This window comes from Gavia stellata, chromosome 4 (assembly GCF_030936135.1).
Source record: "Gavia stellata isolate bGavSte3 chromosome 4, bGavSte3.hap2, whole genome shotgun sequence".
Taxonomy (NCBI): domain Eukaryota; kingdom Metazoa; phylum Chordata; class Aves; order Gaviiformes; family Gaviidae; genus Gavia; species Gavia stellata.
The window spans coordinates 15,214,409-15,234,481 of NC_082597.1; the positions used below are offsets into that span (position 1 = coordinate 15,214,409).

The 20,073-nt window shown below is 38.5% G+C and overlaps 1 protein-coding gene across 3 annotated transcripts in view; it reads left to right on the forward strand.

The window, feature by feature from the left end:
- The first annotated feature begins 1,880 nt into the window (after positions 1 to 1,880).
- KMT2E (lysine methyltransferase 2E (inactive)) overlaps positions 1,881 to 20,073 on the forward strand; it is a 62,123-nt gene continuing 43,930 nt past the window's right edge. For 2 of the 3 annotated variants that reach the window (XM_059816011.1, XM_059816013.1), the window contains exons 1-3: positions 1,881 to 2,131; positions 9,678 to 9,737; positions 18,467 to 18,651. In XM_059816011.1, coding sequence (XP_059671994.1) covers positions 18,581 to 18,651 — 71 coding nt within the window. In that variant the 5' untranslated portion in view covers positions 1,881 to 2,131; positions 9,678 to 9,737; positions 18,467 to 18,580. The remainder of the gene's footprint in view (positions 2,132 to 9,677; positions 9,738 to 18,466; positions 18,652 to 20,073) is intronic. The other variant, XM_059816012.1, reaches the window with a different exon arrangement.

Sequence of the window (20,073 nt, forward strand, 5' to 3'; positions counted from 1 at the left end):
CGGCTGCCCCTGCTGCAGGATGATGTCAGCGCCAGCCAATCAGCGCGCGCCGGGATAGCCCGGCCGGCCTGGCTATTGGCTCCCGCGCAGCTCCCTCCCCCCTCCTGACTCAGTCTCCGCCGCGGTTCGCTGCGGAGCCGCAGCCAAGGCCCAAGTGGGGGAGGGGAAGAAAAAAAAAAAAAACCTACACAAAAAACCGACAACCAAACCCACCAAGACGCCAGCCGCCATTTCGCGCAACAACAGGCAGAACCCGAGCGAGCAGCCCCAGCCAAGCGCCCTAAGGAGAGAGAGAAAGAGAGAAACAAGAGACACACGCACAGAAGAGTTAGACAGGAAAAAATACCCATAGACTCCGCCATGATCACAAGACGTTTAATCGCCCCCCTCCTCCCTCAGACTCAATGCCCCATTACAGCCGCCTCCTCTGCGTCCAACCAGCTAGCAGATCCCTTCACCTCGGCTCCCTCTTGCCGCAGCAGCAGCTGTTTAGAGCCCCAAACTCTCTCTGCCCAAGGTGTGGGGGGACGCTAGTCTATGGCGCTGCTAACTGCTTCTCCAGTCACCCGATTGTGGCGGCTCCATCGAGGCAGGGTAAGAGCTGCCAGCCCAGCTTTTATCTGGTGCCCCGAGTTTGCGCACTGAAGGAGGCTCGCTCAGCCCCTGGTGGGCGTCGAATGAAACCCCAGCCGCCGCCTCCCCTCCCTCAATCAGCCGTATCGCTGGAGGGGCTGAAGCCGGGCAGGGGAGGCAGGGCGGCGTGCGGGCAGAACAGGAGCTGGGAGGGGATGTGGCGAAAGGAAGAGGAGCTCGGTACAAGCGGCGGAGGCTGCGCCTGCCCCGAAACGCTGAGCGAGCCTCTCGCTTTGCCACCTCCCGCTGGTCCGGATAAAAGCAGACCATACCTGCTCCCCAAGTGCCGTTCCCCAAAGGGGGAACGAGGCTCGTTCACTGCTCGTCTCGTTCCCTGCAGAAAAGAAACGCCCTCAGCTAGTGCTGTCCCACTCGCTGTAAGAAAAGACGCTCTCTCCCACTTGCCTTGTATACGAGCCTTAAGCGCTTCGTGGAAGATTCTCAGCCTCAAGTGCCTTACTGACAGGACAGATTCAGTTAAAACCTCCCCATCGCCCTGAACGTGTCTCAGTGAAAGCTCCCGCTCCCTCCCCTTTCTCGCCCCCCTCTTCCCCGCCCCTCATGTAAGTTCCTCTGCCCGTGGCAGAGCCGGCGGGTCTGCCCAGCTTTTCGCGCACTTTGTGGCAAAAATTTACTCCTCAGGTTGAGATTCACAAAGAATGAGTATGCTGAGAGTAACGACGGTCGTGAGGAGGAAGCCGGAGGTGGGGGGGCAGAGCAGCTGAGGAGGGAGTTTTGGCGTTTCTGCCTCAGAGGATGCAGTTCTGAGTCAGACATCCTCCCGCCCGCCTTCGGTTCCACAACAGCCTGGGACGGAGCCCCTGCCCCTCCCCCGCGGTCTGCGCCTCCGGGGCTGCGGATCGCCTCCGGCACCAGCCACAGCCGCCCCTCCTCCGCTGCCCTACTTCCCTCCACACCTCCTCACAGCCCCCCTGCCCAGCCCGTGCCGCAGTCTGGTGCCTCGGCCGCGCCCAGGCCCGAGCCGTTCAACGTAACGTGCAAAACGTTGTTGCAAAATGGACACTGAGGGCTCGGCGGGCGCAGACTGCACTGCCAGCCCATAAGCAAAATGGCGGCTTTTTGGCTTCGCCTTGGTAACCCTGCCCCTGCCAGGCGGGGCGGGTGAGCCCGTGGAGTGGGAGGGAGGGGAGAGCGGACGCCATTTTCCCAGAGAGAGGCAGTGACATAGAAGGGAGCGTAGGAGGCTGGAAGGAGGGAGACACGGGAGCAGCGGCGGCAGTGGGGTTTGTACACAGGTCCCAAGGCAAAGGCGCTTCTGAGCTGGTCCCTGTAGGGTTCTGCGCACAGAGCTAGGTTTGGGGGGAGGGGGGGTCTCCTCTTTCCTTTCTTTCCGTTCTCTTTCTTTTACCAGAGCCTGCTGAGGGTTGAGTCCTGCCTAGGGTAGGGATATCCGCAGTGGGGCTGTTGCATTGTTTTGGTTGGGATAGAGAAGGGGCTCAGCTGAGGGGTCCTGCTGCCTGGCCTGTGACCATTACAGGTGAGTCTTTGGTTATTACCAGCGTATTCTGCTGTGGGTGCTTTGGGGAGGGGGGTGGCAAAAAGGGAGTGAAATGCGACGGGAACGTCTTATTACCCCCGGTGCGAGTGTAACTCCCTTCCACCCTGAAATGTGTTTAAATTCTGTTTAAGTTGCCTTGAATTTGTTTCTCCTTTTGTGGGGTTTGGTTAAAAAATGGCAGGCTGTCGCTATATCTTGTGAATATGGCGGGTTACTGTAACTGGAGGAGCTGAGGAGAATTTTTTGGCAGTTGTGCCAGATTTATGCATTATGCTTGGAAAAAGAGCCAAAAGGGACTATTATGTGACAACATACGCTTCCTTAGACTGGTGGTTTTAAGAATGGGTTTGTGTGTTATTAGGACTGCGTATTGAGTTTTATGAAGCTTGGGGAGACCTATTCTCTTCCTCCATCCTGTATATTTTTGCTTTGTGGTACTAAAATGGCTCGTTACAGGCCTAATCTCTCTGCCTTCCACACCCCCGCCTCCTTTCCTCCCTCCCTGCTAATATCTCCGCTTCGTGGTGTAACCTGGACAAACGGAAAGCAGTCCTCAAGAGTTTCTGTGCCAATTTAAAAGGGGATCATTCTCTCCACCCCCTTTCTTGAGGGTGTAAGTAGTTATATTGGTGCATCCCTTTCTTGCTTTAGTTTCTGCATCCAGTGTTCGTGTTGCTTGGGTGGCATATTTCAACCTCTTTCTTAAAGAAATAAATATTGGTGGGGTATACCCTACTGCTGCAGACACAGGGGAGGAGAAACAAACGGTTCACTGTGTAGTACTAAATAGGGTAGAGAAACATAATACAGCCTGATTATAAAGGTCCTGTATTCCCCCATACTCAGCCATTAGGGAATGCGCGGTGGCTAAAAGCTCTGAGGTCCCTAAAATGGTACATACTACGTGTCGTTAAAAGCAGAAGTTTAGTGCTGCACCTAGATTTAGGAATGTTTTAGACACTTTATTTACAGTACCTTAAAGGAATAATAACGAAACGTTTTTGTTATTCAGGGTTCAGATCAGAGAAAAGAAAGACATATCCCTGGCTGTACTTCTAATGCATGATTAATTGATTATAATTACTATACTTTTAAAGTTACTTTTCAAAAAATGTGGAGCAAATTTTTTTATTTCCCTCTTTTGTCCTTTAGAGATTCTAAAAATGGCGGCCTCAGGCTGATGTTGTGGTAATCTAATCAGCTCGGGTCCTCCACACCCCATGCAGTGCGTTTGTCTGCAGCATATTAGAGTCTTATTATGTTTAAATGAAAAGACTGTTCCCTTCAAATAACGTACAAAACATCTCTTGACTTTACTACGATTTAAAAATGCTGTGTTCCAGCTGATTAATTTTATTGGTTATGTGTGTGAAAGGCAAGTGAACGAGACCACTCTTGTCGGGGAAAAGGGGGGTGGAAAGAGGCAACAGACTCAAGCAGCTTCTTTGAGGGGTGTGTATAGGTCTCTGTAAGGTAATACGTATGTCAGTTTAATAATTTGGAAAAGCTCCTACGTTTGTGATGGATACGTACATCTGTCCATCCTATTAACTACATAAAAGCAGTAATATTTACCAAAATAAGCAGTGGATTAAGATCACTAAAACAGTCAGCTAAATTCTTTGTGGAATCACGTTTGTGAACATTATGTTCACCTTCCAGGAAGTATATTTGCTGGGCATCAGGGTAGTAATTCCATGTATTCGTAGTTTGAGACTACAAAAAGAACTTAATACTTATGGTAATAATGTATGCGAGATTATAACCTGTTACTTTCTTAAAACGCGGAATTTTTTCTTCAACCATGTAATCTTGGTATTACATTTTTTTTCCAATTTATTTTGTATATTGCTGTATAAATTGTATATGTGGTAATACACATACAAATACTGAGGGAAAGTGCAGTTCCTAACCTCTAATTTTTTTCCTAAATGAAATATGAACCTTTTAGTATCACCACTATAAATATGTTTGGGTGGGGGGAAGGGAGGTCACAAGGATTTATTATTTGGTAGTTGGTGTAGTGTACTCTGATAGAAACTATGGAGGCTGCAAACTGTGTATTTTAAGCAACAAGAAAAAAACCCTCATTTTTCACTTCTTTTTTTTTTTATGCCTGTCTTTAATCTTGTCCTTGGTTTAATGAGGTATGAATTCCTATTCTAGTATAGCTTTGGAACCTTCTGGATTTAAACAATCAAAAGTGAGATATTGAAATGGCAAAACTGTCTTCACTCTCTGAAGAATTTTGATTTACATACAATTTAGAAGCACTGATGTGTGGTTTAAGGTATACCTGAAGTTGAACAAAAAGAGATAGTAAGACTTTTAGATTGTTGTTAATGCATGCCTTTCATGTGTTTAGAGGGCAAAGGCTGCATGATTTCAACCAAGTGAGGCATTAATAGTCCACTAATGCATGCTCCCATCATACCTTCCTTATTTATATAGATTTGATTTTTTTTTTAATAAACTATGTCTTACTCTGTTTAGTATAAACTATGTCTTACTCTGTTTAGTAAAAAGTACATTAATAAGATTCTAAAGAGTATATGTATGGGCCTGTTTGGGAACCTTTTGCCTTTTTCTTTTCTCTCCCTAGGTTTAAAGCTCCTGTTCTGGTGAATAATTTTTTTAACATTATGTCTTAGAGGGCTACACAGCTCTGCAGTCTATCTTCCTGGTCTCAGTCATGTTCTCAAGCAGACATCTGATTCAAGATTAAAATATTTTTGTACACTTTACAAAAAGTGTTGGGGGAAATGAAATAAACCCAAAGATTAAAATACTAATACTCAAATTTTGCAGCTTATCTTACAGATTGCAAATTTTGTGCACTAAGAACCTCTTGGGAATTTTGAGATCTTCCAGAGTTTTCCTGTAGTTTTACTGAGTCAGTTTGCCTTTTTGACTCAGCTTCTTCATTTGTAAAAACAGATCTGTGATCTGTTTTAAGGAGACAATATGCAAAGGAAATTGAACCTTTATTTTTTAACTCCATTGATGTTGATATTTGAAAGTATATTCATAAAAAATTAAATACCCCTCCAAACTAATAAAAACTTCTTGAAAGAGGGAGGGTTTGAAATACGAATTTCTTTTTTTCAAGAGACACTTCTGATTTACAAATGTTGTGTTGCAAATGCAAAAATATGGACTGTAGTTCTAAAACCATTTATATATCTTCAGGCTTTTCATATATGAAGGAAAAATCTGCTTGAGCTTTTTTGCCATCTGGGAAATTTCGGAGGAGAAATACTGGCTTTTTAGACTGTATCTAGGGAAAGTTTCTCTTAGTAGTAAAATCCAGATTACTTCTAGGAGTTACATTACCTCATATCTTTGGTACAGTTTCAGCACACACAACTGTTAATATTCTGTTGGAAAGCAACAGAAATACAGAAATTGGTGTCGCACTGAAGGCTGTAGTGTCTCTCTAGCCCTGATCTCAGTTTGATTTAAGGACAGTCTTAATTTTGCATGCATGCTAATACTAATTTTAGTAAGGACTGTTTGTGGGACTTGGTTTAGGAGTGGTGTATATAATTGTAGAATCGTGGCATTGTTCTAAATAGATCAATGTAAATGAAGGTTTAATTAAAAAGTATTTTGCTGTTCTCGTGTAACATTCTAACAGCATTGAATGGAGGGATGTAGGCTGATGAAGATATGAAATAAAACCCAATTCAGACTTCTGGACAGATCCTAAGGAAGTCTATCTATGTTACTGGCCTTGTGACTTCCATACAAACGAGCATTTGTGAATCTCTCAAAAGCAAATTTTGTTGGACAGAGTTTTTGGAACAGGTACAATGTTTAAATGTTTCCACTGCGCAAACAGTAGTTTTGATTTATTGCTAAGAATGAAACGTAAGGCATCTCAGGGGGGGTGGCGGCGAAGTTTTAGCATCTGTAGAGTGCGGATTAAGAAAAAAATACTTCCAAATTCTGATTGTTTAAAATATTAATTGTAGTGGGCTTTTGAATGGTACAAGATGAATATTTCTAACTACATCAGTGTTCACATTTTCTTACTAACTGAAAAATCATACCCACAAAAGTGAACCTAATGTTTTTGAGGATCCAAAATTCTGCTCATGACCTTCATACTACAAAAAAAACTGCTATAGTTGTGTTCAAAGACAAGACTGTTGTTACCTTTAAGGCATAACAAACAAGTTATTTAAAAGAAACCTTGTCAAGGTTTCATATACTTGCTAGGAGATATTGAGATTATTTTTATTTCCTCTTGCAAATCTTAAAGTGGTGTTAGTGAAACAGGCAAGATTTTAAGCTCTGCTGGTTATTAGAAAATTTTAATAATTAAGGTTATCTGTAAACCTTTGAAGATAGTTTTGTTGTACAAAGTATATTTTTTTTAACATGCTTGACTTAAGTGCTTTCTTAGCTTTATTTTTGTAAATTAAAATATTTGGTAATTGGTAAATCACAGTGTCCACTTACGTGTTTCAAAAGTACAAATAAAGAATATATTGAAGTGGCACACAGACTGCATCCTCTGCAAGTAAAATGTGTTTGTTAGTTTTGCATGTTTTATTGGAAGAGTGCTATCTCTCCTTTCATGTGATAGTTCATCCACTACTTAGATGGAGATGCAGCGTTGTAAAACTTAGGTGAGGCTGGCAAGGGACCAGCAGTTTTGCAAATCAGGCTAAGTATGGGAATGCCAAAATAGTATTGATCCTAGTTTTAGAATTGAGTTTTAAGTTAACATTTTCAATAGGTCTAGATATTAAAATGTCATAGTGCAGGCTCAGGTTTAGAGAAGCTTTTTTTATTTTATTCTGATTTGTAGTTGTGCTTTGTGTATTGTTTTATGCCATCATAGTCTAGGTAATCATTCACTTTTATATCTTTATCTCAAAAATAAATTACCATGAAGTTCAAAGACAAGATGATAAGGCTAGATTTTAGTGACATTATTGTACTTTATATTACAACTTAAGAAGGGTGACCTATAATTTATTGTCCATTGTTGGTTATTTCATCAGTCATAGAAAGTAATGGAATAAACATCCTATAGTTACAAAGTGAGAATTTAAAATGTATACAAGTTTGGATCTTTTACTCTGAGGAGCTCTGAATATTTAAATTGGTTCGGGGTTCATTAAAGTCTTCTAACTTGACTAGGTGTAAAGATACTTTTTTCTTTAACAGTGGGTGATGTTCTTAACTTGCCTTGAGTAGAGAAAAGGAGCTATCTCCTAATTAGTATGGTTATAATGGGGCTGTGTTTAAAACCATATCACAAGACAGATGATATTCCAAGTCTAGACAGTTAATCCTGTCTTAACTGTCGGTTTGAAGAAACTTTTCCAGTGAGGAATGTTTTTAGTAGGTTCTACTTAAACTGAAGGTGAAGACCTGCGAATTACGGCAACTTATTTATAGCTTTTGGGAAAGGTATAAAGAGATTACACCTCTCATTTGGTTTCCAAACCTATCATTCTAGAACTGTGAAAGAAACATGAATACTTTTATATAAAACTGATAAAAAAATACAATTCCTGGTTATAAGGTTCTTCCCTCGTATGCTTTACCAATTAATACAGGTAATTACTCTTTTTTTGCTTGGAGTGGAAAGACTTGACGGGAATCTTGCTCTTTATTATCATTATGCAGGATTTTTATGAATTACTGTAGTGGTTTTTTATAATGTTAGTTCTCTACTGTCTCTTACTTTCCAATCACATCTTCCATACTACAAGAAATAAAAGACAAACTCTGCATCTTCTTTTCCCCTTCTGTGTGGCAGTAGTATTGAAAGTTAAAAGCTATGTTTTGTGCTTCCATTGCTGGGCAGAATTTCTTTGTGTTTATTCTAAGGTGACGTATTTTGTGTCTTTGTTACTACAATTAAAAATACATACTGAGATCTCCTTTGAAAACACAAAGGTATAAAGTTACAAGCGCATGGAAACTAAATTTATTAACACAAATCAGTCAATATAGTTTTGCAAGATAATTGCAATTCAAAATGAAATGGTTTTTGTTTTCTTGAAAGTAGGAAAGATCTTTTGATCTTAAACTTCTGTATTTTTTTGACTGTTCTTGAACATGATGTAGTCCCCTCCATCTGTTCCCTCACCCTTTCTTGCCCTCTTCCTCCCAAAATCTTGGCAATAGTTCAATGCTCTTTACTAAGTTGTTACCAAGAAATATAGTCCAGGTTGAACTGTGGTTAAAATTACATAAGAGTTCTTCTAACTGCTAGAAAGAACTAAAGTTTCTGTTTGAAGGAGTGCAGCTTTCTGACTTGCTTGTGTTTAGATTCCTAGGCATAAGTGTAACAACTAGATGAATGTCTACAAAGTGCTCCACAAGTATAAGTAGAGGCACTGTTGTGCTATTCGTGTAAGTCAAATGCCACTGTTAAGACAGGGGAGCTAGTTTTTGGAATCTACCTAAGTGAAAACATGTTAAAATAGGAATTTGCTTAGCTGAAATGTCAGACTTCAAATAAGTCAAAAGAATTTACTGCTTGTGTAGTAGGTATCTAATAATTACAGTAGGCTCCGGAGTCTTACTAAACAGCATAGAAAAAGCAAATGAATTGTTTTATTTGATGTCACGAAGTCAACAAAATACTTAGATGGTTGAAAGCAATACCGATATGTATTTGTAGACATGTGTTTCCCCCCCAAAAAAGCCTTAGTTCTTCTTGGGAGGAATATTGGGCCTTAGAATTTAGACCTGCCAGTGACTGAATCACCATGAGATATACTGTTACATTAAATAAAAAATAAGTATACTTAACCCTTTCAGTTGCAGACATGACAGAGTATTCTTACAGAATGTGGACAGTATGTACTTGCAGAAACACTTTGTTTTGAGATGTTTGTCAAGAATAATAATGTTTTTTGGGAGAGTAACTGGAAAGTCACATACAGGCATTTTGTGTAAGTTTAATCAATGGTTATTTACCACTTCGTGGTAGATGGAGAAAAATGTTTGCAGTAAAACATGTGATACAAAGAATGACTTAAAGCCAAGATCTTTTTACTGGGAAACTACTTTATTTGTTTTCTTAAGTGTTGAATTTCTATTTAAAGGAATTCTACACCTCACAGTGGTGTAGCATAACACACTAATGTTAGGTAGCTAGTATATAGTTCTCCAAGCAATAAGCAATATTGCTATCAAAAAGTAATTTTTACTCTTCTATATATGCTGTACTTGTCCTGTATTTTACAATTCCTTGACTGTCCAGCTCAAATAATTGCTAATTTTGACTGGATAGGCCTTTGTGTGTGTGGCTTATTTTAAGGAGTATGGCAGGTGTTTAGTAAACTTAGAGACGTCAAGTGATTGGCAGTTAATTTTAAATTTTGGGGTTTGGTTTCTCTAAATATAAAGCCTAAGATCTGTAAGCGTGGTGTTTTTCTGCATACCGCTGCTTACTGCTTCTTTGATAGATTTCTGTTCAATAAACTAATTCTTACTCTTTCTGTAACTGCATTTACCTTTATTTCCCTTCTACCACTCATTCTTTTTCTCTTCCTAGCCCCATATTTTGTCTAACTTCCACTGAGCGAAGAAAAGGAGGAGTGAAGAGAGAGAAGAGGTAAGGGGAAGTCTTCCATGTTTTAATGGACTGGCATAAATACTTGAAGAGAGATCTCTTCCCATCACTTCTTCAGGAATACACTTGGTCCAAGAGCACTCTTGGACCAGATAGTAAAGGGAAGATATCGATGGCCAGTGGAAACTAGCTTTTCTGTAACAGCAGAAACTTCGCTAACTGGCAGACTGATTCTAGGTTTATACTTTAAAGGGCAGTGTTCTTTCCACTGACTAGGCTTGCTGTAATGCTTGTAATGACCTGTATGCTGAAGAATTGATACTTAAATGATGATCTTGAGATCTCTGAAGCTTAATGAAAATCCAAAAGGGGATGGAAAAGGGCAGCTATGAGCAGTGTCCTGGGAGAAGCAGGGAGAGGAAGCATAATGACTTTAGGTGTTATCTGTTCTCTGTGCTGATAACTGTCACATGTGTAACTCCAAACCAGCCATAGCAGGTGTTTTTTGGTTGTTTACCTTTTTTTGGCTGACTGACCGGACATAGGAGGAGGAGGTGAGGTGAGCCTGACTACTGACAAAGTGTAGGTCAGTATGGATGGCATAGGAGGTTTTTGAGGGGCTTGTTAAGTGGGGCCAGGACCAGTTAATACTGTGATGTGGAAGATGGGGAGGAAGATGCTGCTATGAGAGGGATATAGAGAACCTTAGGTCAGTGGGAATGTTTGGGCACAAAATACAAATACATAGGAAACTAGATTTAGTTTAGAAGAAATTGTTTCTTATATGTGATCTGCAGTAGTTGGTCATTAATGGGTCCTAATTTGTATATTGTATTTGAGTGTCTCTACTGTGTCTTACTTTTACCTACTACCTTTTTTTGTCTCAGCATAAATTTGAAGTAGACTGCTAACTTACCTGTTAGGTGACCATAGAGAGCAGCAAACAGTAGCAAAGGTCTGAATTTCTACTCATAGTTGTTTCTAAGCCTGCATACATCATACTGCAACTGCAGTGGTATAACATTTGGAAGTTGGATATCCCTCCTAATCTCTTAGTAAGATCTATACCATGTGGAGCATGTGGGGGGAAACAGAGAAAGCACTTCCTTGTGGGTAGGATTAGTCATTTCTTCATGTATTCTGCTTCTAGGTCTGATTAAAGATGTGTTATCTCCTTAGAAACAGCCAGCAATAAATAAATATTCAGATTACTTTGATAAATGTATTTATGCTATGTGTATATATATGCTGCATATATTTTCCCAGATTACTTTGTGTGTAGATTCATACATATACACGCACACAGAGTAGTTCACTATTTGAAGGATATCTATACCATTAAAATGTCAGTTTCTATCACTAGTTTTCCAAATAACTATTGTATAGACAAGATATGAGTGCTCAGAGCAGTAGTAGAAAGCAGAAGTTTAGCAAAACATACTTTTTTTTTAGTAAAGTCTTCTTAGTGTTTTCTTCTCTCTTCTCCCTGTAAACCCCCTCCCCCAATTTAAAAAAAAAAAAAAGTTAAACAAGAAAAAAAAAAGACTGTAGGCAGGGAAGCCAAGTAGGAAAGCTCATTTTGTTGGCTCTGTGACAGTTCAGGACAGTAGTTTTCACACCAGATTTGTGGACTACAACTCACTGTATTGATAGGTGCATTTTTACTTAGAAATTTCCCCTGTATAGTTTGTGCTAGGGCATAGGTGTATCAACTTTTCTTGGATCCGTTCTTGTGGATTTCTTTGTGGGAAGGGTGGTTCCCATGACCACAGGTTAAAATTGTTGGCCTGTAAATCTGAAGGAAGGCATGACAAGAATTGCTTTTGCTAATGATTGCAAAACGTTTATACACATATGATGTACTTGGGGGGAGGGAAGAGGAAAATGTTTAGATTGCATGCTCAATAAAAGGCAGCTTATGCATAGAAGATATTTTTAAGTGTTTGTGCTCTAAATTCTGTTCTTCCCTTTTCCCAGTGTATGTCGTAGGCTTGATTTGTGGTGTCTCAATTTTAAGGTACTTAACTACATTTCTGTGTGCTATATTGAGTACCAGCACTTCAAATATGTTTTTATCCACCTCCCCTTATAAAGAAAGCATTTTTAAAGGGAAGGAAGGCACCAGAACACCTTGTAGAGTATTTTTCCTGTGTGGTAAGAAAATCAAACAGAATACTACCTTTTGGTCATCTATCTCTATTACCTCAGATGACTTGTGTAAACAACTAATGCCAAGATCAGCAGGAGTGAGCAGAGGTCTGAAAGCAGTAGTACGATCTTGGAAATCTTTGCATCTTGCCTGAAAGACCCTGGCGAAGTGGGAAACTGTAATTAGTTTCAGAGTGATCCTCTGTGACTCTGTGGAGCCAACCTGGACTCACAGCAGCATGAATTTTCTACTGGGAGCAAGTGAAATTTGGAGTTTTGGTTTGGGCTTAGAGCTGGACGAGTACAGGTAGATTGCTTTTACATTCAAATTGACTTGAAGTTACAGCCAGATTAGCATTTTGTGCTAGTTGAACTGAAAGGTCTTGCTTGACTCAAGACTGTCATGCAACTAGTTCGTGTATTTTATGTCTGAATCATTTTTATCTGGAAATCTGATAACTCTTCTCTACCCTTCCTCTTCTTCCTTGGTCCATGCATGAGTGGAAAATTGACTGTACAGATCAGTTTGTTTCAGCAATTTCATCTGTTTGTTCCAGTAAGCTTCAAGTTAATTCCCTTAGATTTGTACACATCCCTTAAAAATGAATCTTTATGTATACTGTGTGTATTCTGATACTTAAATACTGCTCAAGGAAATTGTTACTAATTTTTTGCCTGTAATTAAAGGGTGTGAGGCAATGGGTTTACCAGTACTCTTAGTTTAGCAAAAGAGCCTCTTATGTGCTTGTGCTCAGGGGAAATAAGCTCTGCTTAAACATGGGGTGAACTAACTGTTTCTCCTTGAGTTGGGAAACACAGGCTGGAACTTTTCAGATATTTGGGAGTGATAATTATTCTCAGATGTTTCAGTTCCTCAGTGTACTAAATATGGGTAAATTATCACTTTCACCTGTCACATATTTTGTAATACATATTTGAAGTTACATCATTTTGCTTTTAAGGAAAGACAGTTGGCATATGTAGATAGGTTAGAAGGTTTTGAACAATTTTTTTTTCCCTTCCAGTTATGTATATTTTGTATATAGAACTTGTGAAGATGCATAGCAGACACAGTATAGAGGTGGTAATTTGGTTAGTATGTTCATGCTTCTGCAGTGACATTAGTTAAGGACTTTGAGGTGAAGTTGCATGCATCAATATAAAATCTAAATAATTATTTATCTTAAACTAGCACTGTTTCCTCTCATGAAATACTCAGCCTAATTATAGGCTAATTGAGTTATAATTAGATTTTTCTCCCTTAAAATTCTGCTCTGCGTTTAGGGAGGCTCTGGTAATTCTCTCTGCAGAGGCGTTCTGTGATGAAATCCCCAAGTCTTGAAACAGCTAAACTATGTAACTACTTTTTTTTTTTTTTAATCTTGTAATTGTCGATGGGTGGTGACTGATAGAGGCAATTGCTAGAAAAAAATTATTGAAGAGCTTCAGGTGTATATTGAAGTCATAAAAACAGGAACAAAAAGACTCGATATTTTTGTAATGCCTAGTGATGTGAGAAACTTGAACTGATTTAGTGATCAACTTACTAAAATTAGTGTAGTGTTTTGTGTACATGGAAAATTCTTAGATTTGAGCTAAGAAATAATTTAATCGTAAGTTTAATTCATTATTTCACTGATGTCCCTTTATAAATTGGAAAACAAATGTTGTATTGCACCTAGCTTTGAATTCTATTCCTAACTTTCATAGTGGATTTTTTTCCCTAGCTTTGAAATGCTTTTTGTCTTTAGTATCTGTCACATGACAACAGAATCTGGAAATTGATTTATGGGGAAGGAAAGACAAGGAACAATGACATTTTCTGTGTAAAAAAGGTGTCAGATGTATTAAGAATAATAGTAAACCCAGGTTTTACTAATTTTTTCCCCTCTTTGGTTTTTGTAGCATTAGGGGTAAATGCAAATTAAAAAAAACCACCAAAACAAAGAAAAAAATCCCACCTTGTTGTAATAAGTATATTGTATTATCCTGATACATTAATTTCTCTTTAGGATTTTTTTATCATTAAGGCAAAAAGTTGTTACTGGTGCTGCCACCACCTCTTGTCTTTGACTTTTTATGAAAAGTTTTGCATCTGTGCACCCAGATGAGAGCTTTAGTGTTCTTACACATACAGCATAGGTTCTATCAGGCTTCTTAGTCCTATTTCCTCTTCCCCCTCCCTGCTTAAAAAGGTTAAATGTCTTGCAGTGGTGAGCTACCAATGTAGTGTATAACTGTGTGAGTTGTACCTTTCCCAGTACAGCAAGTACTGTTTGATTTCTTCTGGCTTGAAAAACATGCTTCATTATTAATAAAAATAAAGGTAAGTCAGAGTTCTCTGATCAGATTTATATTGTTATTTTCTGTTTGAATGTAAGTATTGGGAAGTCAGTTTCTGAATCCATAAAAGAAAATGGAAGTAAAAGTAGTTAAATGTTTTTTAAAAATATTTTTCCTACCTTCTTGGGAAAAAACCAAAAGAAACAAAAAGAAACTTACAAGGAAAATGCCATGGAAGAATTTGTCTGGGCTCTTGACACTTAGAGGTTGATTGATAGCTGGGATTATGAAACCTTGTTGGAGTCATCTGGACAGTTTGGCTAGACTTCAAGTTCCTACTTTTCAAGTGTAATTTCTGTCTAGGTGATCTATCAACTGCTTGTTTCCTGAAACTGTTCTATATAGCTTTTGATGGTCCTACAAGAAGCAAGTGGAAGGAGGGAAAAAAGACATGCTGATAAAGTAGGCCTGGAGTTCCTTTCTGCCAGCATCTCATACTAGCAACTGGATTTCATTTTGAATGTTTGGACCCTCTAAGATTAGGTTCAAAAATATTGATGTAATTTCACGAGATTACCCATTTACCTTCTGATTCAAGAGTTGAGCCCTCTGTATTTGGTTTTTTTTTCTTTCTTTCCTTTTCCGTGTACCAGAGAAAAAGTTACGTTTTTTTCTTCTGCTGTCACACAATTGATCTTAGAAGGACATGGCAGAAGGGAAACATGTGGTCTTCGTTAGACCACAGAATAATGTTGTGTAAGTGGAATACCTCAGGGATAATATGTAACTTATTTTCTGTTGTTTAATGCATAAATTATGTTCCTTGTACAAAGCCACACAGATGAGTAAGTTGGAATGTATTGTGCTCTTACACTTCTGTTGTTAGAGTGGAATTTATTTAAAAAAAATATGGTTCTGGTATCATAAGCAAAGTGGATCATGAGAAGTATGGTGAGTCTTCAAATATTTTAGACTTGGTATGGTTATTAAGTAAAAAAGCTGCTGTGTATTCTCTAGAGAGAACAACTGCCATAGAAAATGCAAAACAATGTGATTGAATGGTAAAGTGTGATAAGTTTCTTGCAGGAGGTTGTTCTTGCACAAGATCATGAACAAAAAGGCTTTTTTAAGATGAAAATTCTATTATTAGGGCAAGATAAACTTTTTAACTGCAATTAAATAAAAGCAACATGTCTTCAAATAAGGAATGTGTTTTCATATAATAAAGCTGTGCTGGTAGGGTGATAAAGAAGAAAATCTGATGAATCTAAGAAATTGCCAAAATTCTTTCAAAGCTTACACTGTATTATCACTAGAAGAACAGAGTGGGCCCTAAAAAAATTGGAGGTCCTCTACTGTTGAGATTAAGGTATGGTGGATGAGGTACTTTGCCCAATAAAGCGCTGATCATTGAACTTTGGACCAGCAGTTTTTATATAGTGCCTTTTAACCATATGACCCTGAAATTAACTGGACAAACCAGTGTGGGTTTTCTAACTTTCAAATTCATATACTGCTTGAAGAAGGACTTTCTTGAACAGTAAATTGTGTATAATCTGCTTGGATTGTAGGAAGACTTCTCTAGCACCGCTCTTTCCACTCCCCCTGGCCAATTGCTTAAATGAAATGCACTTATGAAAACAGTTTCTTAAAGGGCCATGGGTGTCAGATTGTCAGAGTTCTGAAAGAATAATGACTTGAAGTAGATGGGTACTTGTAGAAATTGGAAAATACCATATTGTGTTTGTGACTCATCTAAAATACCAAGCTTCAAAGGATAAGCAATCACCTTTAAGATGTATAAGGAAGAAAGTACCCCAGTGGTTACATTATTTTTACTGGGAATATTTTAGTGTGTTATGACAATACTTCTGGTTCTGACATGACAGAAAATACTTATTTTCCTTCATCCCAAATCTGACATCACTGTGGTGTTCATCATTGGATGGCCTATAAGGTCCCAGTTCTGTTAATAAGTGGGCATAGTGTAATAAATTTATCCTGGGTTGTCCATCCCCCATGCCCTTCCCCATTACAGGAGTTCGTTCAGGATGGCTACTCGTAAATAATGATCTATGTTTGTTTGAATTAACTTGTCTGTGTAGGTATTGTGAGCCAGTGACTGCCTCCATTCTTCCATACTTAACTATAGGCAGAGGAAGAGCATTGGAGGGTTTTGTGTGTGTGGTGAAGACCTGAAATTTTAAGGTGGTAAAAAATAGTAAGGTAGTATTACAATCACGTTCCGTTCCCTTTTAGATGAAACAACTTCTGTTTAATGCTGTTTGGCAAAATAAATATGAGTTCCTAAAGTCTCTGATTTTATTCAGTGTAGATTAGTCTCTTAGAATTTTTGACTAAGGCTTAAAAACGTGTTTCAGTAGCTTGCAGTAGGGTAAGAAATTTATCTTGGCTCTGTTCCCCCCCGCCTTTTTATTTTTCTTTCTTATAAGACTGGTGATGGTCAGAGATGATGGCATTAATTGGGCCATGTATTAGCAATTAATTTTCTATCTATACATAGCTCTAAAAACATGTACATAACTCTCTCTTCTTTTTCTGCATTACTTTAAAAAAAAAAAAAGTGCTTCAGATTTCACTTAATTCTCAGATTTGGTAACCACATGTCTTCCTTCTTGTTGACAGTGAGGGTCACTTGAATATATGATGATTGGGTAACCTCAGTTGTTTTATGTAAGTTTGCAGATGTCATAGCCCATGAGGCAGCTGTCTAAGGCAGGTTCTTCACTTCCATCAGTCTCCCAGGCATTTTTGCTTACACTGATTTCCAGTTGTTACTCAACCTGGTGAGAAGTGTTTAAAGAAAATTCAATTAAGAAAAAACACACTGCCACCAAAAACCATTTTAAGCGCAAGAAACATCTGTCTAAGTGAGGATCTTGATCCCAGGCAGTGGTGTCCAGTATGTCTTTTGGACCTACTTTGAAACACACTAAAACTGTTTTTTAGAATTATTTAATTACAAGCATAAAATAAAATCTCTATTATGCTAATGACTTGTTAGCACAGGCAAAACTGCAGTTGGTAGTGGAACAACCCTTAACCTGTGATAGCCGATTTATCTGGACTAAAAAACCTGATGGTTTCCTTTCAATTATTGGATAGGAATTAATATAAATTTTCTACTTCAGAAGAAGAAGAGAACTAAATGGTAGGCTGATGTAGATGAGGCTATTCAAGGTTCTACCCTATGAGTAAACTATATGGTGGCAGAATGAGTGCTCACTTAAACTGTAAGAGGGGCTTGGGGTTTCTTTTATGCCTGCTATTAAAACTATTCTGTACCTGCTTTTGGTTTAACAGGTTTCTCTTGCTGCTTATTCTTGAAAACAGTATGTTGTTGCCTTAATTTTATGCATAGCTAGTGATATAGTTTGCCGTTTGTGGTATTTGATAAGAAAATTCTCTGTGTTTAAATGAGGAAAGCAAGATAACCCAACGGCTAGTTGGCCTCATTGCTTTCCAGTTCATTGTATTTGGTGACTCATACAATGGGACCAAAACACAACTGCTGTCTAGAGGGAGACTGAACTGTAGAAAGTTTAGGCACTTAAGAGCATGCCAAGATGTTTGATGTTAATTGCCAGACTTCAGCAGTGAGATAAAATTCAAGAAGCTAGGTGAAGACTTGGTGCCAGTTCATACCTTAGAGATGCCCTGTATCTTCTGATGGTGATCCATTAAAATGAGATGAAGTTGTTTCATAACATTATTGTGAATCATTAGAATGATTTTGGTTTAAAAAATTACAGAATGAAAGTTAGGGCATTGTTTCTTTTGACATCCTTAGTTTGTATTGTGGACATTGAAAGTTGTTTGTTTTTTAAAGTGCAACACAAAAGTGAACATTGCTCTCAAAGAAATACTTGAAAAATTCTGTAACCAGGTTTCTGTTGAAAGTTACAGTAACTGGGCTTTGACAATACAGAGCAGTAAGTGAATGTATTTGGCATTCACTAAGTCTGCCATAAAGTGAATCGTTTTCACCTCACTGAACGTGATGAATGATTTTTTTAATCTCCAATTTAAATGATAATACTTCTGTCAGTTTGTAATATTTTTAAGTTCAGGCCTTAAGATCATTACACTCTTAAAATAAGCGTACTTGAAATTAACAACTTTTAAAGAAGATTGAAGGTTTTCTTTTCCTTTTGCTTGTGTAAACTAAAACTAATGAAATCATTGTGACAGATAAAAGTGTTTTGGTGGGTTTTTTTCCCTTTCTTAATACATGATGTAAAATTGTCTGGTTTTAAAATGAACTGACTCAGTCTTCTGCTTTTTTTGTGTGTGTTTTGTTTTGTTTTTTTTCTTAACAGGGTTTGTGGATGCACTTAGATGTTTGCAATGAGCACTGTGGCTGGCATGCCCCAGTGTTTTGGATACCAATGCATAGGACTCCGTAGTAATCGAATTTATCAGAAACGAACGTCATGAGCATAGTGATCCCATTGGGGGTTGACACAGCAGATACTACTTATTTGGAAATGGCTGCAGGCTCAGAGTAAGTATGTGAACGTAATTTGTAAGTTTTCATATGTTTTTAATATCTTCTTATCTTATTTTTTCCCTAGGGAGTATTTTTTGAATACAGATGGAGAGGACTTAAGAGTCCCCTTAGTTTTATTGAATCTTTAATTACTTAAATTACTAACTGTCACTTTATTCTTAAGTCAGTTTCTTCCTATTCAGGGAGGGCAAAGGAGAGAAGCTAAACTGTTCTGTGGATGCATATTTTTCTTGCTTATCAGACTGAGAAATACAGATGCTGCCTGGTTTGCTTTTTATGCTTAAATTACCATTTGAGTTTCCTTTTAACTATATGTAAAAAATATTTTTGATTTCCCATTTTAGAATGGTAAATTCATTTGGTGTGGTAAATTGCAAGAAAGTGGTAGTAATTAGACAAGGATGCCTTTATTTTTGGAACTTGAAGGCCTAGCTTAGTTATCTCATACCATGTCTTCACCAAATTACTTTATATTGAAAAGCTCATAGAAATTCACTTGTTAATCATTCATTTCAGTTAGTAACTGTGGATAACTGTGTATAAAGGATTACAAAGAGCCAATGAAATCCTGAATTCGAGAAACTCTTCCTTTGCATGAAATAAGCATAGTCAATATCTGGCTTTTGTGTGTTTGGGGTTTTTTTGGGGGGGTGGGGGAATGTTTTGGGGTTTTTTGTTTTGGGGAGGGGGGGTTGTGGGGGTGTTTTGTGGGTTTGTGGGTTTTTTTTTGTTTTGGGGTTTTTCAGTTGATTTTTTTTTCCCCTCTAGTGGCATTCAAATCTGTAGAGTATCGACAGGTTACAGTTTAGGTATCGTTGATCTCTGACTGGAGATTTTTCCTGTCAAACATCTTTCCATGTGTGTAGTATCAGCCTGGCTGTCTAATGTTACGAGAGGAGAAATAGAATTTTGGACAGCTTGGTTCTTTGAGAGGTAAAAGATCAGGGTGGTGTTACAAGTTTTACCAGTGTATATAGCTACATCATCCTGTTGAGCTCTGTATGTTCCAGAATTGTATCTGGATTTTTTTTTTTTCTGTTTTCTCTGTTGCTTTTGCAGTAGTAGAATATAAGACGGGTGAGTTTTCCAGGAAGAGATGGGTGTCAAAAGATACTAAAGGTGGTGTTAAAGATCAAGAGCGTCTGTGTAAGCCACAGTGAATCTTATAGACGTCTTTGCATATACATTGGGGGGCGGGGGAGGGGAACCTGTTCTTTTCTTAGATCTAACAAAAAATGTTAAATTTATAATTTATATTAAATTGGTTTTTGGTTTGTTTTTTGTTAACCACTTGACATGCTGTTACTCTTTTCCTTCCTTTGAGCCTTTCTGTAGTGTAACATTAAGGACTTTCATTATCTTCGGTTACCATAAAAATACATTTGCTTGTTTCAGTATCTAGAACAATGATTAGAC